The sequence below is a fragment of the Camelus bactrianus genome, chromosome 10 (assembly GCF_048773025.1).
Source record: "Camelus bactrianus isolate YW-2024 breed Bactrian camel chromosome 10, ASM4877302v1, whole genome shotgun sequence".
Lineage (NCBI taxonomy): Eukaryota > Metazoa > Chordata > Mammalia > Artiodactyla > Camelidae > Camelus > Camelus bactrianus.
This window is the reverse complement of record NC_133548.1, coordinates 4,209,967-4,235,387: the sequence shown is the minus strand read 5'-3', so window position 1 is coordinate 4,235,387 and position 25,421 is coordinate 4,209,967. Positions and strand designations below refer to the sequence as shown.

The window sequence follows — 25,421 nt, the reverse complement described above, 5'->3', positions numbered from 1 at the left end:
TTCTGGTGTACAGCACAATGTCCCAGTCATGCATATACACACATATATTTATTTTCATATTCTTTTTCACTAAAGGTTATTACAAGATATTGAATATAGTTCCCTGTGCTCTACAGAAGAAATCTTTTCACCTACTTTTATATATAGTAGCTAACATTTGCAAATCTCAAACTCCCAGATTTATCCCTTCCCACCCCCTTTCCCTGGTAACTATAAGACTGTTTACTACGTCTGCAAGTTTTGTAGATGAGTTCATTAGTATCCTCTTTTTCTCTTTTTTTTTTAGATTCCACATATAAGTGCTATCATGTGGTATTTTTCTTTCTCTTTCTGGCTTACTTGACTTAGAATGACTATCTCTAGGTCCATCTATGTTGCTGCAAATGGCATTATTTTATTCTTTTTATGGCTGAGTAGTATTCCATTGTATAAATATACCACCTCTTCTTTATCCAGTCATCTGTTGATGGACATTTAGGTTGTTTCCATGTCTTGGCTATTGTAAATAGTGCTGCTATGAACACTGGGGAGCATGTGTCTTTTTGAAATAGAGTTTCCTCCAGATATATGCCCAGGAGTGGGATTGCTGGATCATACGGTAAGTCCATTTTCAGTTTTTTGAGGAATCTCCATACTGTTTTCCAAAATGGCTGCACCAATTTACATTCCCACCAACAGTGTAGGAGGGGTCCCCTTTGCTCCACACCCACTCCAGCATGTGTTATTTGTAGACTTTTCAATGAGGGCAGTTCTGACCAATGTGAGGTGATATCTCATTGTAATTTTGATCTGCATTTCTCTAATAGCGACACTGAGCATTTTTTCATGTGCCTATTGGCCATTTGAATGTCTTTATTGGAGAGTTGCTTGTTTAGGTCTTCAAGACAGGTGATTTAAAGAAAATTTTCTATGGACTTTTAGAAATCATTTGAAACTGTTACAAAGATCACCTTTTGTATTTTTCAATAGCTCCCAGAAGCTGCTGGCATGCAGTAGGTGCTCAATAGATGCGTGGATGAATGAGTGACTGAATGAGTTGAACTGTAAAGCTACTTTGGCATTAGGGGCACATAACCCAGGGGCACATGCTCGCTGCTCCTGCAGGTGACAAAGAAAGCCCAGCTCCGTGGTGGGTGTTGGCCCGATGTGTCTGGGAAGGAAGTGGACACGACCAAGCAGCATCCAAGGGGACAGGCCCAGGGTGCCTGACCTCTGACAGTCAGGGCCCCAGGCTGGAAGGACGTTTGGGCCCCCCTGGGGTCTCCTCTGTACCCCAGCACCCTCACCAAGGAGGTTCCATTTATTCTCCTATAAAACAACACGGGATCGAGACACAGAGGTAGTTGGCAGTTTGCCCAAAATAACACAGCTGGGGGCACAGCTGGGAGCCGGAGGGGGGGTGTGTTTCTGACATTCAAACCGAGTTTGGTGCATCCCACGGGCGGGCGGGTATCTTGGGAGAGAAGCCCTCTTGGACAAAGCGAGCCGCCAGCAATGGCCCTGGCATGACACGGAGGACGTTTGGGCCGAGTCAAAGCCGGTGTCCCCACCAAGAGGACAGCTTGCTCCACTGCAGGTTCCAAGGGACACCACGACCAGGGCAACGGCTGGAAAGGCCGGAAACGCAGCGGCGGGTGGTGGGCCGATTGCTCGTTCGTTCGTTTTGGGTGTGGGGGGAGGGGCCGCGGGGACCGGAGGGCTCTGGCCCCCTGTGACTCTCAGGTTTGTTTTCTCCCTGGGGGCAGGCCAGGGAACGGAGTTTGTGTCCCAGGGACCTTTCCTCACCAGCTTTGCAAACCAGTGGCTCTGTGACCGCCCCACTGCTTCCTCTGGGCTGGCCTGTTGGCAGACTGTGCTTTGTGGCTTTGGAGGGTAACCCAAGGTCCAGCTGGCCCTTCCCCAGGCCTGACGTGCTGCGGCCTCCCTCTTACCCACCCCGCCACCGCCCGGCCCCGGGCAGCCTGTCCCTGCTTCCCACCCAGAGTGGGTCCTGTGCTCCTGGACTTGGTGCACAGGTGGTGCAACCTTGGGAGGACCGTCATGGAGCCCTCCGGCCTCCGTTTCCTCATCCCCGCTCCCTGGGACAGCGACAGCTGTCTCGGCTCACAGGGCGGCTGTGAGAACCAGGTGGTGAGGACTGTGGTGTGGGAGAGATCTTAGAGGCATAGAACTTAACAGGAAAACAGAATCTTTCTCACCACTGTTGTGGCAGGCAGCCTTCTAACATGCCCCGCAAGGGTCCGCCTCCTGGAGTTCTCGCCCTGCTATGCTCCCCACCCCTTGAGGCTGGGCTGGATCTGGTGACTCGTTCTAACTTAAAGATCATAGCCAGAATGATGGATGTGGCTTCTGGGATCACGTCCTAGAGGACCGTGACTTCCACTGTGCTAGTCCTCTGTCTCTCTCAGGTCTTTCTCACCTGCTCATTCTGATGAAGCTGGCTGCCTGTCGTGAGGTGTCCTAGGGAGAGACCACGTGGCAGGGAACCGAGGCTCTCAGTCCAGCAGCCCGTGAGGACCTGAATCCAGCCCAGAGCTGCTGAGTGAACCTGGCCCCGGAGGCGTCTGCAGTCTCCACCCCAGCTTGAGTGTAGCCTGGGAAAGAGAGACATCCAGCTGAGCTGCATCCAGGTTCCAGACAACAAACGTTGTCTTAAACCATGACTTTCTGGGGTTCTTTGTTACGCAGCCATAGATAACCCATACACATATGGAGTTTAATGTGTCTTAGGAAAAACGTAGCACGTGAAACTGGGTTTGTGACAGTTACTGCTTGCGGTCGCACTAAGTAGGGAAAAGTAATCTGAAGAGATCTCTAAGATGGGGGAGGGATGGGAAAAAATCGGGACTTCAGACGATGACCCAAGTCTGGTGATCGCAGCGATATTGACAGGATGGTGATAGACGCTGCAGCAGGTGTGCTCAGCATTACGGGTAATTCTGGATTATGTCTGCGGGCCACTGTCCTCAAGGTGCGGTGAAGCCCTCCTCTTTCCAGGCTGAGTTCTGTTCTGCTGAGGGGGTGGGGGCTGCACCACATAAAGATCGTTCAGGTTTCGCCCTCCTGCCTCCCTTTGCTTGCTGCCCCTCCCTGGCTCCTCCCCACATCACGGCCTCAATGTGCCCAGCATCCCCATCTGGGGAGGAATGGCTCTGGGGACTCTCTGCTGTAGTCCAGTGTCCAGTGGGTTGAGGAGACTGAGGATCAGGAAACCCTCCTAGGGAAGCTTCTGGCTGTGGCAGAGTCATCACCCTTCTCTGGGCTGAGGAGGAGGGATGGCAGGGACTGGGGAAGGAAGAGGAAGGAGAGAGGGAGGTAGGGGTAGGGGTGTCAGATGATGTCGCTGTCACACCCGGGGTTTCCTGCAGGACTGCTCCCCAGTATGGGGCTCCAGAAAGCCCCCTGGACAGAGCTGGTAGGAGGCCTGGCGACCTCACCTAGCCTCAGCCCCAAACAAGGTGGGACCTTGGCAGAGCACTTCTCGCCTCTGGCCTCAGTTTCCCCATCCCTAAAAGCAGGGCCCTGCAGGCCTGCCCAGCCTTTTACGGGGTGTGGCTGGAGCCCACTGAATCTGCATCCCTCCCTCCAAAGCCTGGGAAATGCAGTCACAGCATCCTTTCTCCCAGTTCCCTCGGTCTCGTCCACTGGACCAGACAGACATGGGGCTCTGAGGGTGGGCTGGAGGGCAGACAGGGCGGGACTGGCACTCAGGCTGTTCCTGCTGGAAGGATGCCCCCTACCACTGGGTGCCTCCCTCTGCCCAGTGCTTGACACATGTCACCTTGCTTGGACCCTCTCAAAAGGCTTGTGAAGCTGGTGTAATTCTCTCCCTACTTTGGACAGGAAGCAGGCTCAGAGAGGGCCGTGACGTGCCCAGGGACGCACAGCGGGCTGGCAGAGCCAGAATGCCGGTGTCCCAAATCCGGTTTTGTTCGCTGCTGTCCCGCAGCACCCAGACTGATGTCTGGCATGTAGCAGGTGCTCAATAAATATTTTTTGGGCAGGGCTGGCTAAGTAATGGCTCCTGGTTGACCTCACAGAGTGGCTGGACCTGGGGGAGGCAACTCGAGCCGAGGGCTGGACCCCAGCCGAGGTTACATTGCCACTAGGCACTAGGCAAGTGCCTCACAGCGATCTTGGGTTTTTTATGATCCCACTTCACAGAAGAGGAAACTGAGGCACGCAGAGGGGCTGTGACCTGCCCAAGGTCCCACTGGGGACTGGGGACAGGCTGGGCTCTGGTTTCTCCCTCTGGTTTCTCTCCCAGGTGGGACAGCTGGCTCCTTGGCCCAGTCCCCCTCAGCCAGTGCCCCCAGGCCCAGGAGACCCACACTCGGGACGGGACCGCCAGGCTGCCCAGACAGCCCCCAGCCCTTTCTCCCCACCCTCCCACCGAAAGCACCCCCGAAGCATGAGGCTGACTGACTTACAGAAAGCTTGCAATGGACATGGCCCAGAGACCATCTGTCTGCTCCCCAGGGACAGTTCGGTCCTACCAGGGACAATACTCGGGCATCTGAGAACCTTATTTCTGTCTCCCTTTTTGTGAGCGCGCCTTCTGTGAGCCCACCTGCGCCCACACCTGCCTCAGCACCACAAGGTCTGCGTAAACGCCTCCAGGGCGCTGCATTCCACTTGGGTTTGTACAAACAGCAAAGGGATTCTTTAATTGTAGTAAAGACAAGCCCTCGGGGGATGCGCCATTTTTTGCAAAGAGCTGGGTGCGTCTATTCTTTCCTTTTTCAGAATGAAAATATCTTACTTTTTTCCAGGTTTTAAATTGCATGGTGATGGTTAAAAACAAAAACCAAAGAGCAAAACCCAGAACCAATCAAATCTATGAGCACGTCTTGTGATTTCTCGCTGTCCTCGCTAACCACATTCTTGCCCTCCAGAGCTGTGTCGTCTTTTAAATAGCTGCCAACGGATGAGCTCAAAGATGTCGTTGTTATTTGAATTTGCATGTTTGTATTTGAATAAGATGGAGCTTTATTTCAAGTTGTTCATTACTGAAATTTTTTCTCTTGTGATCTGTTTTTTTTTTTTCCTCTTCAATCACCTTTATTTTTAAACATTTTTAGAAATTTGCAACTCTCTTACATTTTTAAGATATGTGAAACAACTAAAATTGTCTAGTATCTGCCTTGGGGTGTGTGTGTGTGTGTTTGGCATCAAAAGAAAACGTTTTTATTCTGGCTGCATATATTTAGAAATGCTACATGACAAACACTATCTTAAAACAAGAAGGTGAAGCAGAAGTTACAAAACAGGAAATAGAGGTCGCAAAATCTCAAATTTTCTCATCTATGAATTTAGTACTGAATTACTCATGCACTTAGGAAAAACTATAAATTAAGACTAAGCTAATACAGATAATAAGTAGTTTGAATGGGGTTGTCTTGCTTAAGTTTTTTTGGTTCAGTTTCTTTTTTTCCTTCCTTCGTTCCTTCCTTCGTTCCTTCCTTTCTTCCTTCCTTCCTTCCTTGCTTGCTTTTTTTGCTTAGGTTTTCAAACTAACCAGAATTCATTCAGGTCAATATCCAGCAGTTACTTCCACATTGTAAATAGTAGCCTAATGTACAGAGAATTCTCATTGTCTCAAACATCTCTACCAGGACAAACTTAGAGGATGCTTTAGATCAGAGTTGGCATTTAATTTCAACCAAAATGCAACACTATAGACTATATTCCTAACGATTTCAACGGGGAAATTAGGTAATTACGAGAGTACATCAACGAGTTCATGTTTAAATACTGCTGCCGCCGAGTTACAATGCTCTACTACCAGGAGTCACTGTGGCATCGATGTGGAACCAGGACAAACTAGGGAGAGCTGGAAGGACGTGTCCTCCCCAGACACACGTGTGGACGTGGTGCGGTGGCTGTGGGGGTCAGACCCGGGTGCTGGGAGATGAGTCACCCCTGCAGGTGAGCCTGGAGCCCTGAACCCTCATGGGGAGACTCTCCTCCTTGCTGGGGGCCTGATGCCTGGGGAGCCCCACCTCCAGGTCCCTGGGGGCAGCTGCCAGGTTAGCAGAGCACTAGGGCCCCGTCGGAAGGGCTGGGGGTCACCCTGGACCTGCAGCGCCTGCCTGTGGCACTAGTTGTCTTCCCTGAGCTCCTGGGGCTTTCTCTCCATCCCCGCGGCCCCCATCCAGCTCTCCTGGGCTCTCTTCTCCACAAAGAGGACCTCCTTCTGCTGGTGGGCACGGTTTTCCTCCAGTGCTGGCCCTGGGCCTCGGCCACCTCTTGGTAGACGCCGCGGATCTGCTGTGTGGAGGTCGTCTGTCCCCTTGCGGCGGCCAGCTTCCTCTCCAGCTCTGAGCAGGATGCTTCCTCCTTGCACCACTTCTCCTGAAGCTGCGTCAGGTGATCCACGTGGACTCCGGGCAGCATCTGGAGCCTCTGGCGCAGCTGCTGGGTCTCGCTGTGGAGCCGGGCCTTCTCCCACCGCAGACCTGCCTCCTCCGCCTGCACGCTGGCTATGTGTCCGGTCAGCTCTTGAGTCATCTGCTTTTCTTCCCCCACTGGTCTGGCTCTTCCTTGAGGTTCCAGCCCAGGACCTGGACGGGACACTGTGATGTCACCTGGGACCTGCTTCAGGTCACCTTCTGGACGAGGGACGGATGGGGGGCCCTGTGATGCCCCCCTGCGCCCCGCTGGCCTTTGGCACTGCCGTCCCCCCCCCCGCCATCTCCCAGAGGCCTGGGCCCGGGCCCGGGCCATGGGGCGGCCCTCAGTGGGCGCTCAGCAAGGGACTCCAGCTGGCCGACCTAGTCCTGCAGGGCCCACTCCCTTTGGGCGTCTGCCTCCACCAGTCTTTCTTTCTCTTCCTCCTTCTCCTGGACTTGCTGCTTCCATCTCCCGATTTCCCAGGCCAGCAGCTCTGGACTTTCTGGAGAAAGAGGGTTTTCCTGCAGGTCCTCCTTCCCTCTCTGCTGAAGCTGCTCCCCAGTGCTCTCTGGTGGCTGGAGGCTGGGTGTCTCTCATCGGTCACTTTGGAGAGCTGAGAAGGCAGGCTCCTGTGAGCCTTTTCTAGGAAGTCCACGGTGCCCTGAAAGGCCGACCTGCTCAGGCTTGTGTTCAGAGCCGACGTGCATAAAGTTTGTAAGAGGGGAGGACTGGCTTCCCCGCCGGGCAGCCTGCTGGCTCCATCGGCTTGGGTCGTGGGTCCCCCGGTCTCAGTCTCTTGTCCACAGGCTTCATCGCGGGAAGAGCATCCTTCTCCTTCGGGAAGTGTGCCATTTCTTTACTGTCAAGACCAGCCCTGCCACACATACCAGGGTCCCCCAGGGAAACAGAAGGGTCAGGCTTTCCCAAACCAGCAGCAGAGCGCCCCACAGGTGCTCCAGCTTCAGGGGGGATGCGGGCCTGGGGACAGGTGGCAGGCCCTCCATGGCTGCCAGGGCCCCACAGCTCTGCCTCTGAGGCCAGGGTCCTCTGGGCCACAACTGACTGCTCAGAACCCTGCGGGGTGTTCTGTCTCCAGGTAAACAGGTCCCTGATGACCGGGGCTGACCATCAGTTGGGCTGGGGGAGGGGAGGCCAGCCAGGTTCTAGGAAATAGTTCCCCCAACTTGGCTCTGGAGTTAGAGTGATGTCACTTCTCCAGGCACCAGGGGAGGGGGGAAGGGCTGATCCCAGCCTGCAGCTGGGCCACTCTGGCCCCCTTGTAATCTGGTTCTTGTTCTTTGTCCCTTTCCTACCTATGGGGGATTTAATCTTTTTCTTACTGATTTAAAAAATGTTTTTATTATGTATTTATTTTTTAAATTGAAGTATAGATGATTTACAGTGTTGTGTTAGTTTCAAGTGTATAGCAAAGTGATTCAATTATAATATACATATATATTATTTTTCAGATTTTTTTTTGTGGGGGAGGTAATTAGATTTATTTATTTTTAGGGGAGGTCTTGGGGATTGAACCCAGCCTTGTGCATGCTAAGCACACACTACCACTTGAGCTACACCTTCCCCTAGATTCTTTTCCATTATAGGTTATTACAATATATTTAATACAGTCCCCTGAGCTATATAGTAGGACCTTGTTGCCTATCAATTTTGTATGTAGCAGTGTGTACGTGTTGTATATAGTAGTGTGTTTATCTTACTGATTTTTAAGAGCTCCGTAGGAGGCAGAATTTTGGCCCCTATGGCCTCCCCTATACCACACGGCTGTGGTTACGGTTGGTTAGGTGGCAAAACAGATTTTGCAGATGTAAGTAGGGTTACTAATCAGCTGATCTTAAAATAAGGAGATTATCCTGGATTATCTGGTGTGTCCAGTGTAATCATACCAACCCTTAAAAGCAAAGAGATGCTGCAGAGGGGAGGTTAGAGGGTTTGGAAGCATCTTGCTGCATCTGAAGCATCTCATTCAAAGCATGGGAAGGATTCAATGTGCTCCTGCTGGATCTGATGATGGAGGGGGCCACGAGCGAAGGAATGCCGTGGCCTCTCGTTGCTAAGAATGACCCCTAGCTGAAAATGGGTACCTCAGCCCTAGCCCCGTAAGCAGTGAATTCTGCCAACCACCTGGTGAGCTTGGCTTAGGCGGGTGAAACCTTGACTTTGGCCTTGTGAGGTCTGGCCCCTGGACTTATGACTTCCAGGATTTAGATAACAAGTGGGAGTTGTTTTAAGCTAAATTTGTGTAACCTGTTAACTACAGCAACAGAAAAAAGCTCTTTATATAGCAATGTTGAAAACACTTTTTATATATAGTATAAATACTTTTTCAGGTACTTCATTTGTTTTTTTAAAGTTTACCCGCAATTATAGTGAAGCTTCCTAAATTCATTAATAAAGGGTAAACTCAAGTTCCATTTTGGAGGATGACTTTGGGGTCAGTACCGCAAACTCACATGCAAAACACAGATTCCTAGGCTCTGCTCCCAGTGTTTCCGATTGGGCAGGGCTGAGAGGAACCAAGAATGTGCATTTCTACCCAGCGCCCACGTGGTGCTGACGGGTTGGGGACCATCCTTTGAGAAGGCATTCCTCCCAGCCCTAGGAAGGTCCTTAGAGCCGCTCCCTGAAGGAAGCTGAGCCCCACCCACAGGGGGCGGGTCGGAGAGGCCCCGCCTCCAAGAGTGAGCTCTCCGTCTTCATTGCCTGATAGTGAAGGGGCGTCCCCTACATCCCAGTGCGGGGCCCGCCTCCTCCCCAACTCCAGGGCCGGGGATACTGCGCCTGCGCAGTGGGGCTCGGTGCTGGCGTCCTGCGCTTCTGTGAGGTCCGGGTGGCGGGCGGTGACCCCATGGCTGACCCCCAGGAGGAATCGAAACCCCTTTTAAGCCGGGTTCGCGGCGGCAGCGGCCGCGACCGCCCAGAAGGCGCACCCGCTTGCCGCAGCGTCCAAGTCGGCCCTGGTGAGCGGCGGCCTGGGGGGTGGGGGCCGGGCCGCGCGGGGTGGCGCGTGGGGGTCCTGCCGGCCGGCGCCGCGGCACTGCTGTTGCTGCGCGCGCGCCCCTCTGGCCGGGGGCCGAGCGGGGCCGAGCGGGCCCGGCGGCGCGGGGCGCGAGGGGAGCTGCCCTACGGAGGGACGTGCGGTTGCGCCCTGCGGACCCCGGCCCCGGGCGCGTCGTCCAGACGCTGCAGGGCCGTCCCTGCTCCCGGCCCGCCGGGCTGAGAGGCCTCGCTCAGCCTGGGGCAGCCAGCCCCCGGAGGCCCCCTCGGTGAGCGCAGGGGCAGATACTTACCTGCTGCTTTCCGTGGGTCACCTTAGTGACTCCTAGGAGGCAGCACTTCCGTTTTCCCCGTTTCTGTGGGGGAAACTGAGGCACAGAGGGGCGTCCCCTTACCCAAGATCACACAGGAAGTGGCGGAGGTGGGATTCGAACCCAGCTGGGAGCGAACTGGGAATCCTTTGCTCTGCCTACTCACTCCTGGGCCCAGGAGGCTTCCCGGTGGCTGGCGCCGCTTCAGTTTAGGCTTGGGGCAGGCCTCCTGGGACCAGAGCAGCTTCCTCCCTTGCCCTCTGCAGACCATCCTGCTCTTCCTGTTTATGCACAGGCAGATTGCTGAATCCTGAGGAAGGCGGAGGGTGGAGTCCTTCTGTCCCTGGCAGACACGGGGCGGGGTTGGGGGGTGGGGACTGGGTGCTGGGGTCGGGATGAAAGGCCCTTGGCCTCATTTTACTGATGTGGAAACCGAGGCCCAGAGCGTCTCCAGGACCTGTCCAAGGTCACAGCCCTGGAGTGTGTTGCAGCTGCTACAGGCACCTGTACCGGGTGCTCCTTCTGGGACCACTTTCCCTTTCTGGGCTCACTTTGCTCCTCTGTTGGGGAGGGGTCTGTAGTGTGTGCTCGTCCATGGAATATTGGGGCGGGTCGCCAACGGGAGATAGAAAACATGCCCACCTGCTCACCTCAGAGGCTGTTGCTGGAAAGTTCTCCATCCAGCCCATGCCTCCCAGGGCCCTGGACAAGGGACACAGGCCATGGTCGTGGTGTTCAGAGCACGCAAACTTTGTGCCAGGCGGTCTGGATACCTTTCTGGCACTGCCACTTCCTGGCTGTGTGACCTTGGCAGGTTTCCTAACCTTTCTGAGTCTCAATAAAAGGGGAGTGGTCATAGGGACTGCCCTGGGGGGCGTTGGAAGGATTCAGAGAATCCAGGTCCCTGGCCTGACGGCAGAGCTGGTGTGCGTAGGTGCCGGTGGCTGTTTTGTTCTGAGGGCCGTGATCATTGCAGGTCCCAGCCCTGGCAGAGCGCCCGGTGGGCAGATGAGACCTGTGCTGTAGAGACAGGAGCCAGGGCCAGGCAGTGGCTGGGAGGGCTCTTTGTCCCGACACCGTGCCTCGCTGAGGGCTTCCGAGAATGTGGACAGGACTCTCTGCTGCCTGGCAAGGCTCTGCAGACCCTCGTTGAATTTCTGCCCAGCTCCGGTGGGGGGCTCCCAGATGGGGCCCTGTGCTCAGGGTCTGCCAGTCCCACAGTCTGACTCTCCCACCAGCAAGACTGGGGGAAGGCTGCTGCTGGGTGCCCCGCAGACCCCAGTGGACCCTGTGGTCAGGTCCTGAGTCAGCCCAACCTCATGGGCCACGAACCCAGGGTGGGGATGGTCGTTTTCTGGTTCCCGGTCAGGGAATTACAGAGAAGCCAGAGGACAGTGGGTTGCTGTGCTACGGGAGGGGCTTTTAGAATAGTAATAGCAAATGGCCATGAAGGGCTTACTGTGCATAGCAGTTTAGTGACAGTAACCCATTCAGCCTGCACATCAGTCGTATTCTGTAGAGCCTGCGGGGACTGAGGCACAGAGAGGTTAAGGGGCTTGCCCAGGGTCACACAGGGAGCTGGTCAGGTTCCCACCAGGTACTGTGGGAGCCGAGGGGCTGGAGCCAGAGGGGGGCGAGGATTTATACTGGGATGTTGGGGACGGGAGGGTTGGGGCTGCAGGGCGGATGTGGGACACGGTGTTTGAGCCCCCATATCCTGTGTACTCTGACATTCTAACCTGCTGTGCCCAGCGGGGTGGTGGGGATACGGAAAGGTGACTGCTGCCTGGGGTGATGAGTCCTTAGACTGCCCAGTCGGGGGACAGTGCTCCTGGGTAGGGCTTGGAGGCTTTGGAGAGCTTGACCTTGGGGGAGCCCAGTGCGGTATGAGGGGCATGGAGGGATGGGGTGGAGGAGGCAGGAGAGGAGGTGGCTGGGCAGAGCTGTGAGTCTGTGTGGCGGGGCTGGGGGCAGAGTGTGGACTTGCTCCTGGAGCGGTGGGGACCCACAGAGAGCTGTCATGTGCTGCCTGAGGGCTCACCACGAGATCCCTCCAGTTGCTGCAGGAAGGGAGAGGGAGGCTGGGGTCTGGCTGCAAAGCCGGGTGGGATGGCCTTCCTGAGGGTTGATGCCTTGAGGGCTGGGTTGCTGGGAGTGACCCCCTTCAGCCACACCCAGTCCTGGTCCTGGAGGGAGCTCTGGCCGCCCGTCTGTTCTTCTCGAGGAAGCTCGTCTCCTTAGACCTCTCCAGGCTGAGTTCCATCTCTTGCCTGCGGGTTTGGTGGCGTGGGGCCTCTTGCAGGCTCCCCTTGGCCGGTCACGCATTCCCTCCACCGGTAGGCCTTGAGGGCTGTTGCGCACCGAGCTCACGCTGTCCTGGGCTCTGTGGGTACAGCAAGGAACAAAACTGAAGACCTTTGGATCACAAAGTTCCCGGGGTGCTTCTGGGGGAGGTAGGCAGCCACCACCCTCAGAGCCTCCCTGGGAGAACCTCTAGGCCCCGCGGGGTGAGTGTGGGGCTAGCACGTGGCGGGGAGCAGAGGCCCGGGCGGGAGAGGCTGCTTGTTCTGGGTGACACAGCAAGGGGGTGGCAGAGACAGGGCAGAGTCTCTGACCTCTGTCCAGGGCCCCCACAGCCCTGACTGGTCCCCATGCCCTGCAGATGGTGGTAGCAGCATCCCTGGGGACGGCAGCAGAGTGGGCAGAGGCCTGGAGCTCTGCCTGCGTGCCCGGCCTCCCCGCCTCTGGCCGTGGCAGCTCTGCTGCAGAGCACTGTGCATCCCTGTGCTCTCTCTCTACTGGTTAAGGGTGGTTTTGGCAGCTGCTGGTCTCAAGGAAGTAGAAGTCTTCACTGGAAATGGTGACAGGGGTGTTCACCTCGTTTCCAAGCCCTGATCTGGGAGCTGCTGGGTGCTGCGGGCTGGTTCCGCTCCCCCAGGGGCCTGGGTGGCACCCTCTCCTGGGCCTCAGGCAGTAGGCTTCCTCCATCACCCAGTTGTGGCTCCTCATGCCTTTCTCGTCCCTTTGTGTCACAGTGGCTTTTGCAGTAAGTCGCAGAGGCACACGTGCCCATGATGAGGGGGGAAAACCCAAGGCCAAGGTGACCGACCAGGGGCACAGCTTGGGGCTTTTTGACAGGCAGGGGCTGGGGTGCTGGACTGAGGTTAAGCCACCTGACTTGTCCTGAAGGTGCCTCGTAGCTAGGAGCCTGTTCGGGCCCATGGAGGCCCCATCCCAGCCTCCTTGGCCCTGAGGACCGAAGTTGCTGGTTGGTGAAGGTTCCCTTGGTTTCCATCCTCAGAGTGACTCGGCTGCGGTGGCCTGACCCTGTGGGCCCGTGACAGCGAGCGGGGGGTTGATGGCCTCAGAAGGTTCTTCTTAGTTCTCAGTATTTGACAGAGGGTCATGCAGCACCTCAAGGTTCTGGGTATCAACTTTATGTGTCAGTGTTAAATCTGCTCGTGTTTGATGGAAGGTAGGCGGATAGCCCTTCCCCAGCTTACAGTCGGGGAGGCTGGGGTACAGCGTCCTGACAAAAGCCACCCAGAGGCCGGCGGCAGTGGGACAGGGCAGAAGGGTGGCCACGAGCACACTCTGTGTGCTGGGCCGGGCCTGGGGGCCAGCTGGTGGGGCCCCCATTTGACAGGAGGAGATGGGGCAGTGAGCTTAAGCCTCTGGGCCAGCAGGTGGGGAGCCAGGGTCTGAACCTCTCGAGTCTGGTTCTGTCTCGCTCGCTGCTTTGGGCCTTCTGCCTCTCCGCCCCGGGGTGCCGGGACCATGGGAGCTGCTTCTCTCCGGGGCCTGGAGCCCGTGCACCTGCTCAGACCCTGCGCCACACGGGAGCACAGCCTGCGTGGGGGTCCTGTCCTGTGGGCACTTGCAGACAAGAGGCATCTGGTTCCAGAGTCTTGGAAGGAGCGCGGCCTTCCCTCTCTCTCAGTCGCCCTGTAGCAGGTGAGCACCTCGAGACCTCCGCCTCACCCCACGTGTCCTCTCTGCCCGCAGGCACCACAGCCAGGCGGGATCTGTGCTTGGACCAGGCCGTGGTCTTCATCGAAGACGCCATCCAGGTGGGTGGCACTTGCTCCTGGTGGGGGGTTGGGCTTGTCTCCGGGGATCATGGGTTCTGGGCCAGGGCTGCGGTTGCTGGACTACGTGGTCACTGTAACCGTGATGGCCGGGCTTTTGGGCCTGGTCCCCTCGAGGCCTCCCCAAGGAGATGGGTCACTCCAGTCACTCATTTCACTGACTCACCGCCTACTGAGGCCTGGCGTGTGCTCCCTGTTCCCGGGCCTGTGGAAGCTGCTCGAGGTGGCAGGACCTTGCCCCTCCCGCACATGACACACAGGCTTGTCTAGGGAAGTAGAGCATGGAAGTGGGTGGCGCCCCGGGTGGGAGATGAGGCTGGGGAGCCCTGGAGGGCGACACAGCGGAAGGGGGAGGGGTTGGCCTCACACAGAGGAGGGGACAGCCTCGCGGGCGGACAGAGGGCACTGCTGCGTGTCCAGCAGAAGAGTGTCTGTCCACCTGGGGGCCCTGGGAGCCGGCCCTTGGGGGCGCTCCCTCTGCCGGGCAGACCTTGCAGCGGGGAGGGTCTGGCCTCACCTACGTGCCAAGTTGGAGCGGACCCTGCGACCGGCAGCATGTCTCCCCGCCTGGAGCCTGTCATGGGTGAGAGGGGTGCCCCGCGTGCGGCACAGAGGGGACCCCCTCACGCTCCCCTGTGGCCTTTCCAGTACCGCTCCATTAATCACCGCATGGACGCCAGCTCGCTGTGGCTCTACCGGTGGTACTACTCCAGCTTGTGCCAGTGGTGAGAACGCACCGCGTGCGCCCCGGGGCTCCCGCAGCCGGGTGTGGGGGGGCCGGTGCCGGGGTGCTGGCAGGTGCCCCTCCTGTGGTGGAGGGCGAGCCGCCGTCTACACTCCTCACTGGAGCAGAGCCCAGCCTGTGGACAGAAGGGCTTCCCTGTGGTGAGGGCCCCTTTCCAGAGCCCTCTGATCAGCCACGGTACTTGAGACTTGCCCCCGTAATGCTATCCGACCGCACACGAGCGACCGCTGAGCAGCTCCGCCCTTTGGGCCTGCGGGCCCCGCTGCCCGCTGATCCACCTTTGGGCTGCAGACGGTGGCTGCTTCTTGCATTTCAACCAGTTTTTGTCCCTTTTCCAGGATTCTGAGCTTCACTATTTTCTTGATCCTGTTTTTGGCTTTTATTGAGACCCCTTCCTCGCTCACCAGCACCGCGGATGTCCGCTACCGCCCGGTGCCCTGGGAGCCGCCCTGCGGCCTGACCGAGGGCCTGGAGGCGCTCTGCCTGCTGGTCTTCGCGGCTGATGTCTCCGTGAAGGTGAGGAGGGTGCGCGGGGTGGGAGCCGGGGCTGGCGCCCTCCCAGCCCGGCTGCTGCTCCTGGGTTTATTATTAGCGCTCCCGGAGCTAGCTGCCTGTCCTGACCGTGCACTTTGACCTCTGAGCAGAGGCCAGGGCTTTCTCCTGGAGAATCGTAGGCCTTGAAGCTGAGGCTCCGTGAGCTCTGCCCCTCCCCAGAGTGTGTTGGAGTGTGGCTGAGCCATTGGGGGTGTGCAGCCTCGCGGGACCCTGGGAGGGAGTGGCTGAGGATCCGGTGGTGCCACTGTAAGGAGAGACCCCCTTGACCAAGACGGGACCAGGGGTCTCTCCACGGCCCACGCTCCCTCCCTGACAGAGGAGAAGCCTCGAGGGGAGGAGCCGGCTGTGTGCAGCTCTGGTTCTGTGACCCGGGTCCTTCCCAGAAGCTGGAGGGGGGCCTTGCCTTGCACATTGGAGCTTCTGAGCTGTGTCAGGCGACTTCCCAGTGAGATGCAGGGTGTGCTGCCGACCACACCCATCACTGCTGTCAAACAGCAACTCCGCTGATCCAGTTCCGGCCCCATGTACACGTCCTCGGCTGGATCAAGCCCTGCCTGCAGGCCCTTTTATCTGTTCCTGCCCTGTAGTTGTGCCATTGGTGGGGGGTGGGGTCATCCTCTGTGGTCTCACCCTGAGGGGCGTGGGTGAACGTTGGTGTGTGTGTCTGTGACTGAGGGCCCCAGGCAGTTTCTTGTTTTTTCTTTTTTAGCCTATAATGTGGTTAGGAGGACTGGGGCTTTTTAAGCTGGAACTGAAACTGGTGAGAAGTTCTCAGCAGTTTTTGAATGGTCAGTACTTTTGGGAAGTCTCCAAAGGTGAGAGAGCACACGTTTCACTCTGCGAGCCATGACCTCTGGAGGCATGAGTGATGGGAAATGGCAGTTAGGTGAATCGCCTGCCCGAGGCATGTCCACTGAGCATCTGCTGTTTCCCAGTCTTTTCCAGAGTGATTCCCACGCATAAGCGAAACTGACAGTTGGGTAGGCAGAATGGGCAGGGAGCCCGTTACTGATGGGGAAACAGGCTAGAGCGGTTAAGTGCTGAGCCCAAGGTCACGAGCTGCCCGGGGTCACGAGCTGCCTGGGGTCACGAGCAGGCTGGGCGAGGAGTGTGGGCCTCCTGACCGCCCCTCAGCTTCCTGCTCCCGAGTCATGGGGAGACCACGCTGCTCGCTGAGGCCACCCGCCTCGCCCGTGTGCATCCATGGCCTTGGACAGCAGCCCGGACGCTCACCCGCCGTCTGTCTTGCAGAGCTATCTGGTGGGGTGGGCCCAGTTCCGGAAGAACCCCTGGCTGCTGGCCTACCTCGTGGTGCTGGTTGTGTCTCTCATGGACTGGATCGTGTCGCTGAGTCTCGTTTGTCACGAGGTAGGTGGTGAGGGGGCTCCGAGGGAGCCCTGGGTGGGGCATAGGGTGCAGCTCCGCAGGTGGACGGTGGGCACCAGTCCTGAGGCCCTGCAGCCACCCCACCCACCTGCCCAGCTCTGCCTGTCCTCCGAAGCACATCAGCCACCTGTTGGCTGGGGAGCCTTGTTCCCGTCTTGCAGATGAAGACACTGAGGCCTCAGGATGGCACGAGGACCTGGGAGCAAGTTCCAGGCGTTCTAATTCCTGCCTCAGTTCCTAATTCCTTGCCACACGCCCAGAGCTCTGTGAGGCCTGCCAGTCAGAAAACCTGTGTCAGCTGGCAGCCCTGGATTCTCTGACTGCACCGTCTTTGTCTCCCCCAAGAACACGCAGAAGCACCGCCCTGTGATCTGATAGAACAGATCTGGGGAAAGTTGGTCTGGGAACATCCGTATCCATCAGGGCTGGTCAGGGACACAGAAGCCCATCAGGTGCTTTAGTAGAAAGAATTTAATACAGGGGCTCAAACAGGTGTCGCAGAACAAGAGAGCAAAGGGGACTCAGTGAACACAAAACTGCAGCACGGCCACCCCCAGCCCCAGCTGGGGGATTAAAGGAATTAAATTAAAGGGATTAAGGAGTTTGGGGTTCTGGAACCTGGAGCCTCAGGGGAGGGGCTCCTAAAGCTGAGGCCCTGCCCTCTGACCTCTGGGGAGGGGGTTGGGGCCTCCTAGAGGCACGATGACGTTGGTTCTGGGAGTCCTGGAGGAAGGGGAGGCAGGAACAGCAGGTGGACAGAAGCCAGCAGGTCCCCTCCCTCCTCCCACCTCCTGCCCTCCCCCAGGGCCCCCGCTGCTCGAGGCAGCCGATGAAGGAGATGTCAGTGGAGAGATGTCAGTGGCGGGTCCCAGCCCAGCATCAGAGCAGGGCTGCAGGGCGGATGGAGGGCACGGTGCCCCCTTCAGGCCACACGCCTCCCCCGCATCTCTGCAGGAGCGCTGACAGCGGCAGGCTTCTCCCTGAGAAGCGCTGCCTTCCTTCCCCAAGGAGGAGGCTCTCCCCCCCTCCCCAGAAAGGGACAGAGACCGGCCTAACCGCCACGGGCTCCATTTCTGAGTGACGGTCATTGCGTCCATCTCATGTCACCTGAACATTCTGTCCTTCAAGGCTGAACTGTGAACCTCACCACCAACCATCCTTGCGTGAAATTAGGAGGGGGAGGGGGGAGGGGATGAGGGTCAGTGACACATACAAACACGTGTCTGTGTAACCGGCCAGGAGCAGACCTGGGGCCCTGCAGGCCTCGTTTTGTTAGTGGTTGAGGATCCTAACTGGTATTTATTATCTCCGTCTGGCCTGTGTGCCCTTTGCTTAGTGCAGGGACCCAGACCTTCCTCCCTGAGGGGCCTGAGTCCTCGGTGGCCCTGACGTTTTATTCCTGGAGTTTTGTGGTCATTTTTTGTGTTGGACACACACCTCCCTGCCCCACTGCTTCTGGAGCAGCAGCTCCCCAACTGTCCCTGGCAGTTGGAGCTCTTTGCCCCTGCTGCCCCCCAGCCCTCTTTTCCCGAGCAGGTGTGGTTCGGCCCAGTGGGCCCAGTGTATGTCCCCGGGGGAGCATCCCTCTCGGGAGTGGGTGTTTCCGGATCAGCAGGGCCCGGAGCTGTGGGGTGGGGGGAGTGGGGGTGTCGGCGCGCCTGTTCTGTCCCAGTGCTCAGAGCCCATGCTGGTTTCCTTGCCCCGCAAAGGGCTGCCCCCCAGGCCCATCAGGCCCTCCCTGGGCCAGCTGCTCAGGATGGGGCCAGCGGGTTCTCTGGGCTGTGCCTTGGTCTGAAGTGGCGTTGGTCCCAAGGCTTGGGTGGTGTTCCTGGAGAGGCACTGAGGGCAGGGCGGGCAGAGCCCTGACCCGCCTGCCTGCCTGCCCACCGAGGACAGGTTAGTGCCTTGCCTGGGGAGGGGCCTACTCCCGGGGGCCACACTGGCGCCGGCGCTGAGCTCTGCTTCTGGCAGGGCAGGCCCCCTAGCGGCCTTGGTGGGTGTCCACGTTGGTGGCCCCTTCATCCCTGCCTCTGTGGCCACTTTATATGCAGCCCGTGGAGACTGGAGTGGGGTGGCTGAGGGGAGAGGCTGGGAGACATCCATCTGTCCGGAGAGCCTTGTCCCTGATGCCTCGTGGTGGGTGCTCACTCTGCCTGTCCACACGCGTCCTACCCAGACCTCCTCGTCCCCAGTTGTCCAGGCTGTTCTGTCCACGCCCCGACCCCCCCCCCCCCCCCGGGAGTCGATACCTTTCTGGTCCATACAGAGTGGACCCTACCCGCTGTAAAGCTTCCCCTTCGGTGCTGTCTTCTGGGAACGCTCTTGACTGAGGTTGAAACTCTGCCCACAGCCCACTTCTGTCTGGGACTGGTCCATCGCCCAGAACCATCTGCAGTCCAAGCCTGAGGTTTTCCTCTGTGGCCAGCTGGCCAGTCGTAAGGGGCTCCCACAGCACTGGGGGCCTGCAGGGGGGGCCGGGGCCCTCTGACCGCCTCACGCCCGGCCTTTTGTGTCCTTTTGTGCCTGATGGAGTCCTGCTCCCCCCGCCCCCAGCCTTGCGACTGGGAGGGCTGGGTCACACGTGGGCCGCCAGGCACAGGTGGGCCGTGGCCGTGGCTGCTGGCTGTTCCTTGTAGGAGATTAGTTTGCTGCAGATTAGCCGATGGCTTCTCCCCGAAGCCTCTGGGGCCTGGGCTGTGACCCTCAGTGCGATCTAAGCCTCGCCGGGGCCTGGGCTGTGACCCTCAGTGCGATCTAAGCCTCGCCGGGGCCTGGCTGTGACCCTCAGTGCGATCTAAGCCTCGCCGGGGCCTGGGCTGTGACCCTCAGTGCGATCTAAGCCTCGCCGGGGCCTGGGCTGTGACCCTCAGTGCGATCTAAGCCTCGCCGGGGCCTGGCTGTGACCCTCAGTGCGATCTAAGCCTCGCCGGGGCCTGGCTGTGACCCTCAGTGCGATCTAAGCCTCGCCGGGGCCTGGCTGTGACCCTCAGTGCGATCTAAGCCTCGCCGGGGCCTGGCTGGCGCTGGGCCGGCTCCCCTTGCTGGCAGGTCACGTGGAGGCGCTTTCCCTCCCTTCACACGTGTCCCTGCGTCCATGGCATGGACGTGGCCGCAGCCGCGGGAAGGCCCTTACTGGGTTGGGTTATTGTGTCTGGGAGAAGCCGCTCTCTGGTCACGTCTGGCCGCAGGTGAGGGTCCAAGACCCACAGAAGGGGTGCGGCCGGACCTCCAGCTCCTGCTTGGCCTGGGGGTGGCTGAAAGACTCCTGATGTGGGCCCTGAGACTGGAGCTTCCGTCCAGGGCAGTGAGCGGGGGCACTGGCCCCTTGGCCTGGGCGCAGGGGTGGATCCCTGAGCCTTGCCCGGTCACCGCTGTTTCTTCTGCCTTCTCAGTCCTGTCGGGAGTCGGGCCCCTGTGAGTACGAGGGCAGCTCAGGACTGAGTGAGTCCTGAGGACACTCACTCCGCAGACGTTCTGAGGGCCTACTGTGCGCTGGTGCTGGCAGGACCTTGTTCTGTTGTGAAAGAGGCTGATGGTACCAGGAAGCACCAGATACATAGTAGGGTCCAAAGTGAGGCAGGTGCCCAGAAGGAAAGGAGCCCAGGGTGGTGCTGGAGGTGGTGGTTATGGTGAGACAGCTGGGATGGGTGCCAGCAGCCAGCTGAGATGAGGCGGGGTCCTGAGGACACTGAGGGGGGCCCTCCGGTTGTGACGGGGGAGGAGAGGAAGATGTGTGTGTTCATGTGTGTGAGTGTAAGCCTGGAGGTGCGGAGTTCCTGCAGTGGTTCCTGTCCCTCTGTGCAGGACTGGGGGGCCCCGAGCCGTGGGGAGAGGGTGGGGGCTGTGGAGAGGGGCGTGGAGCAGCCCCCAGAGGGCAGGACAGCGGCCTAATAGAGAAGTTCAGGGGCGCCCGGCCATGGGGAGAGCAGGAGGTGGGGGCCGGAGAGGTACGCTGGTCCCCCTTCCCGAGGTGCTGGCCCAGGAGGGATGTGGGGAGGGTGCCGAGAGCCCTCGAGGCAGAGGCCCGGCGCAGCGGGCCAGCAGAGGCCAGGGTCTCCGGGGCCGCCCTGGCTGGCGCTCAGGGCCCTGGCTCGTGGCCTCTTCCAGCCCCTGCGGGTGCGCCGGCCCCTGCGCCCCTTCTTCCTCATGCAGAACTCCTCCATGATGAAGAAGACGCTCAAGTGCATCAGGCGGTCGCTGCCGGAGATGGCCAGGTGGGCTCCTTGTTCAGGGTTGGCAGGGAGGGCCGGGGGCTCTTGCTCCCTGCTGGGCCCACGGCCACGGCCCGGCAGGTGGTCTGTGAGGCCACTGGGTGCCTCACCTGCCCCACTCGTCCTCTGGCCTGGAGCGTGGCTGTGACAGCCTGGGGAGGCTGGCAGGTCGGTGGGCATTTGGGGGTCTCTTGTGCACTCAGGGCAGCCCTGTTAACGGCCTTGCTATGCCCCCCGACCCCGCCCAGAACCCTGCCATCCCCTGCGGTAGAGGGACTATTCCTCCACTTACCCTTGGGTGTGCTCTCACACCCACCTTGATGCAACTGAGAGGAAGTGATTTAACCCTTGTCGGTATCACCCACCTTCCAGCACAAAATCAGAGGCAGAATCCACAGCTGTGGATGCGTCCTGCCTTGGCTGCGACTGCTCCCCTCCCTCCCTGGCCCCCTGCACCCCCAGGACCGTGTTTGGATGCTGTTAGCTGAGACTCTGTGAAGCAGCTCCTCCTGCCCCACCCACCCTGACTCGCGTGGGTGACCTCTCACGGGTCCCAGTTGATGGACTTGGCTTTTCCTCTCTCAGAATCCCTGGGGTCCTTGACGCTGCCTCTCCCAGGCCCCTGGGACATGCCCCTGGGGTTGCGTTTTTCCTGCCAAAGAAAGAATCTCCACTGAGCAGGGCCCCATTGTGAGCACGGCAGGTTCTGGAGCCGAGGAGGGACCAGCCCCAGGGCCTGGCTTTAGGGATCTCCCTGGATGGCTGGGTCAGCTGTACCCAGACTCCCATTCCTTTTGGCGCATGGGGCGTCTGCCCGGCACTGAGCTCTGTGTTCATCCCCCCAGTGTCGGGCTGCTGCTGGCCATCCACCTGTGCCTCTTCACCATGTTCGGGATGCTGCTCTTCACCAGCGAGAAGGTACTGTGTTCGCTCGGCCCCTGCCCAGACTCCAGGGCAGGTGAGGCCCGGGTTGCAGAGAGAGGACTCTCCCAGGAGGGTCACGACCCGAATTCCAGCTCTCCTCTCCCCACCTGGGCAGCCTGCTCGGCCGCCCCCTGCCCCTCCTGCTCTAGACCTTGGGCTGTGCACCGCGTGCACGGAAGGTCTGGCTATGAGCAGACTGGCTGGCTGGCTCCCACATGGGCTCTCTGGGTCTCTAGGCTGTGATGCTCTGCCAGGCTGGCCAAGAGCTTTTCACCATGATTCCGAGCAGGCTGGCTCCAGTGGCCGATGTCCACATGGGTGTGTGGTGTCCCTGGACACTTCCTCTTGGGTCCAGAGCTCCTGAGTTAGGTCCTGTCCAGCCTGAGCTCACAGCCTGCTGGGAGACGATGGGGAGATGTGGGTCCTGGGCTGCTGAGCACATGCGGGTGGCCCTGGCTTGCTGGGTCTGGCATCTGAAGCTTTGGCGGCCTAAGGCCTTAGCCGGTGGGGCGAAGGCATGGGTGGCACCTCAGAGCTGCCGTGTCGGTCCCAGCAGGACGCCGGGCAGGACAAGGAGAGGCTGACCTACTTCCGCAACCTGCCAGAGGCTCTGACGTCCCTGCTGGTGCTGCTGACCACCGCCAACAACCCCGATGGTGCGAGGGCAGGGGGGCCGGGGGGCCGGCGAGCTGGCCTGGGGGTCAGGTAGTGCCGAGCCTTGGGGCCCAGAGGCCCTGAAGCCTTTTTATGAAGAGCTGGGAAATAGAAGTGTGGCCTTGGAGTCTCTCCCTCCCTCCTTACCTTCCTTTCTTTCTTTTTCTTTTTCCCTTTTTCTTGTTTCCCTTCCCTCTCCTACTTTTTTCTGTTTTCGTCCCTTTACACCCTCTTTTCTTTCTTGTCCCCTCCCTTCTCCACCCCTGTCTCCTGACTCCTGAGAAGCTAGAGATGGACAGTGTTCTCTGTGTGGTGATGGCTGGTGCTGTGCCCAGTGGGGACTCCTGGCAGCCTCCTCTCTGAGGTCTAGCCACCTTCCCACTGCTGCTTGGGCCCAGCCGTAGCGGGTGGCTTGGCCGCAACACATGTGAGAGGCCCTGGGATCTTCGGTGGCCATGACACTGTGTTGGGGTTGCTGATGGGACCTCTGTCTGCTCAGGCTGGGGGTGTGGCCAGGAGTGGGTGACGACAGTCCTCTAGGGCACATCTTGGGTTGGGGTTGGTCACTGACCATAGAGACCTTCCCGGGAGGACAGCCACTGACTTCCATACCCAGGGACAGCTGGGCATGGGACCCTGAACACTGTCCCCACATGTCCCGCGAGTCCTCTTGAGTCACCTAAGGGAGAGCTGAATGTTCAGTGTGTGGGTGACTGGTGACAGGGAAGCATAAAGGATGAGGACCCTTGAAAGGTAGTGAGTTTTCTGTTCCCCAGGCTGTGCAAGCAGAGTTGTGAGGATCCAGGTTTGGACAAGCAGGCCTTTTTGCTCTCCTAACGCAGGCCCTCCTTTCTTTTGAGGAGACAGTGGTGTAGGGCTGGACATGGGTCGTGAACACGTTTAATTTTCTCTGACTTCTTTCTCGCAGTGATGATTCCGGCATATTCCAAGAACCGGGCCTACGCCATCTTCTTCGTAGCCTTCACTCTGATAGGTGAGCCTGGGTGCGTCTGTAGGGGTCACTGGGGCTGAGATTCTGCCACATGTGACTGGATCCCCCGAACTTGGGGCTGGGTGTGCTCCCCCAACCCCGTGAGTTCGCCTCATGTGCTCCCCGCCGTGGTTTTCATTCCGTGACCGCCGTTGGCCTCTGTCCTCACTGCCCCCGGCTGGGCTGGCCAGGCGGTGCTCCCGATTGTAGACGGGGGCCTGGAGTGCTGTGCGCTGGGCCCTGTCCCTGCTCGCCCGGGCCCTTCTTGCTGTGCCCACGTCGACCCTCTGCTCTGGGCCCGCGATGCTGCCGCCCCTTCCAGACTCGACCCTGGCTGTGTGCTCGCCGCTGACTGGGGGTTCCCTCTGTCGTGGCTTTTTCCCCTTGAAGGGAGCTTGTTTCTGATGAACCTGCTGACGGCCATCATCTACAATCAGTTCCGGGGCTACCTGATGGTGAGATGAGCCGCTGTCCCTGCCCGTCTGTGTGGAGCTGCCCCTGGAGACCCGGTGGGGGGTGACTGGAGTTGACCAGCCAGGTGGCCCCGGGGCCGTGGAGGTGCGGGTGGGACGGCGGGCTCCACGGTGGTCTCCGCATGGGCCCGGCTCCCTCTTACGGGTGAGCAGGAACTGGGTTCACCCTGCTCCCCGCCCCCTCCCCGGGCGGTTCCATCCTCACAGCCCCCAAGGGGTCCCCTCCCCACCCCACCTCCTCTAGAGGGAAGCTGGAAGCTCCCAGTTCAGTGGCCCCAAACCCACCGTGTAGGAGAGTTGAGGACCCCAAATACGCCAAGAAGCAGCACACACCTTAGTGAATTACACAGCGAGTGGCCGTCGCAGGGCAGGCGTGTGGAGTCTGTGCTCCTCCACTGTCCATGGTGCGCGGGGCCGCTCCCTAGGCTTCGGGTGGGCAGGGCAGCCTCAGGGGCTGCGCAGGGATGCGGTGGGGGGATGGGCGGCCTGTGAGGGGCTCAGCCGAGCCACTCAGAGCCACCTCTTTTCAGAAATCTCTCCAGACCTCGCTGCTGCGTAGGCGGCTGGGGACTCGGGCAGCCTACAAGGTCCTCTCCGTGACAGCAGCGGGAGAGGCCCACCCCGAGGGGTGAGTGCCGGGGCCCGGACCCCCTCCCTGAGGCAGTGGGGCTGCTGCCTCCCTGGGCGGGGGTTCATGGGGAGTGTCTCCTGAGCACCGCCTCTGCCGAGCTCCCTGCCGGCTGATGTCCGTCCTCATGCTCCTTTGCAATCACAGAACCGCTGCACCCCGGTACTCGGCGGTATCCATGGTCCTTGCGTCCGAGTTAAAGTGTTTGTCCTTGTGACCCGCTGGAGCTCCTGGGCAGGCGAGGGGCCACGTACTCTGGCCCCCCCTTGTGATAGGCACCCTTCCCACTCCCCTGTGCTGTAACCTGGTTGTCGGGGCCAGAGGGGCCTGGGACGTGCGTCCAGTCTGCTGCCTGGTTTGGAGGCAGTGTCACTGTGGAAGGCTCCAGTCCCCACCGCTGTGAGCTGGGGGCCTCTGTTGGATCTCGCACGCCCCCTCCTGGCTTCAGCTCCACTGTAAGGCAGGAGAATGGTGTCTTGGGATCTTGGATGACAGATGCACCCCTCGGCTCCCTCCCTTGTGGAGGCCTTTGTTGTCGCCCAGGGCTGCTCAGTTGATTCAAGGCACAGCTCAGGACAGAGGTCAGGGCACCCCAGGGCACTAAGCTGGCCGGCTCACTGGGGGCATTTTCCCTCCACAGAGTCGGGGTGAAGCCCCAGGACTTCCTGCATGTGCTCCAGAAAGTCCAGCTGGACAGCGACCACAAACAGGCCATCATGGAGGTACTGGTCCCTCTGTCCCCCTGCTGTCCCCCTGCCCTCTCCCTCTGTGTCTCTGGCCTCCTCCTGCAGGTCACGTGGCTGTCATTTCGGACTGGCTGGGCTGGCCCAGTCCAGGTGGGGCTGTGGGTGGCTCTCCCGCCTGCCCTCGGCTGACCTCTGCTTTCCTGCTTTGCAGAAGGTGCGTTCCCACGGTGGTGACCTGCTGTCAGCTGATGAGTTTCAGGAACTCTTTGATGAGTTTGATAAAAGGGTGATTAAAGAGGTAACTGGGGCCAGGCCAGAGTCACCTGCTTAGCACCAGGGCCACATGGGGTTAGCGGGGAAA

General features: G+C 59.2%; 2 protein-coding genes across 20 annotated transcripts in view; one reads left to right on the top strand and one right to left on the bottom strand.

The window, feature by feature from the left end:
* Window positions 1–1,012: 1,012 nt before the first annotated feature.
* LOC141578927 (uncharacterized) lies at window positions 1,013–7,397 on the bottom strand. Its single transcript, XM_074372980.1, has 3 exons — window positions 7,342–7,397; window positions 6,774–7,247; window positions 1,013–6,563 (listed from the first exon to the last, which is right to left on the bottom strand). The coding sequence occupies exons 1-3, from the start codon at window positions 7,395–7,397 to the stop codon at window positions 6,101–6,103; spliced, it is 993 nt and encodes a 330-aa protein (XP_074229081.1). The 3' UTR covers window positions 1,013–6,100.
* Window positions 7,398–8,934: 1,537 nt separating this feature from the next.
* Window positions 8,935–25,421, top strand: part of TPCN2 (two pore segment channel 2) — a 29,139-nt gene continuing 12,652 nt past the window's right edge. For 3 of the 19 annotated variants that reach the window (XM_074371566.1, XM_074371569.1, XM_074371571.1), the window contains exons 1-13: window positions 8,939–9,371; window positions 13,725–13,789; window positions 14,456–14,532; window positions 14,891–15,068; window positions 16,359–16,475; window positions 20,601–20,707; window positions 21,550–21,622; window positions 22,185–22,284; window positions 23,211–23,276; window positions 23,664–23,728; window positions 24,277–24,374; window positions 25,015–25,096; window positions 25,272–25,358. In XM_074371566.1, coding sequence (XP_074227667.1) covers window positions 9,260–9,371; window positions 13,725–13,789; window positions 14,456–14,532; window positions 14,891–15,068; window positions 16,359–16,475; window positions 20,601–20,707; window positions 21,550–21,622; window positions 22,185–22,284; window positions 23,211–23,276; window positions 23,664–23,728; window positions 24,277–24,374; window positions 25,015–25,096; window positions 25,272–25,358 — 1,227 coding nt within the window. In that variant the 5' untranslated portion in view covers window positions 8,939–9,259. Of the gene's footprint in view, window positions 9,372–13,724; window positions 13,790–14,455; window positions 14,533–14,890; window positions 15,069–16,358; window positions 16,476–20,600; window positions 20,708–21,549; window positions 21,623–22,184; window positions 22,285–23,210; window positions 23,277–23,663; window positions 23,729–24,276; window positions 24,375–25,014; window positions 25,097–25,271; window positions 25,359–25,421 lie in introns of all 19 variants that reach the window. The other 16 variants (XR_012509500.1, XM_074371568.1, XM_074371577.1 and 13 more) reach the window with 12 other exon arrangements.

Excerpts from the sequence above, each read along its gene's own strand:
- LOC141578927 (XM_074372980.1), bottom strand. The coding sequence starts at position 7,397 with ATGGAGGGCCTGCCACCTGTCCCCAGGCCCGCATCCCCCCTGAAGCTG. Across the intron at positions 7,248-7,341 it reads CCCCTGAAGCTGGAGCACCT|AAATGGCACACTTCCCGAAG; the intron begins GTGGGGCGCTCT and ends TTGACAGTAAAG. Across the intron at positions 6,564-6,773 it reads AGTGGGCCCTGCAGGACTAG|GTCCTGGGCTGGAACCTCAA; the intron begins GTCGGCCAGCTG and ends TGTCCCGTCCAG.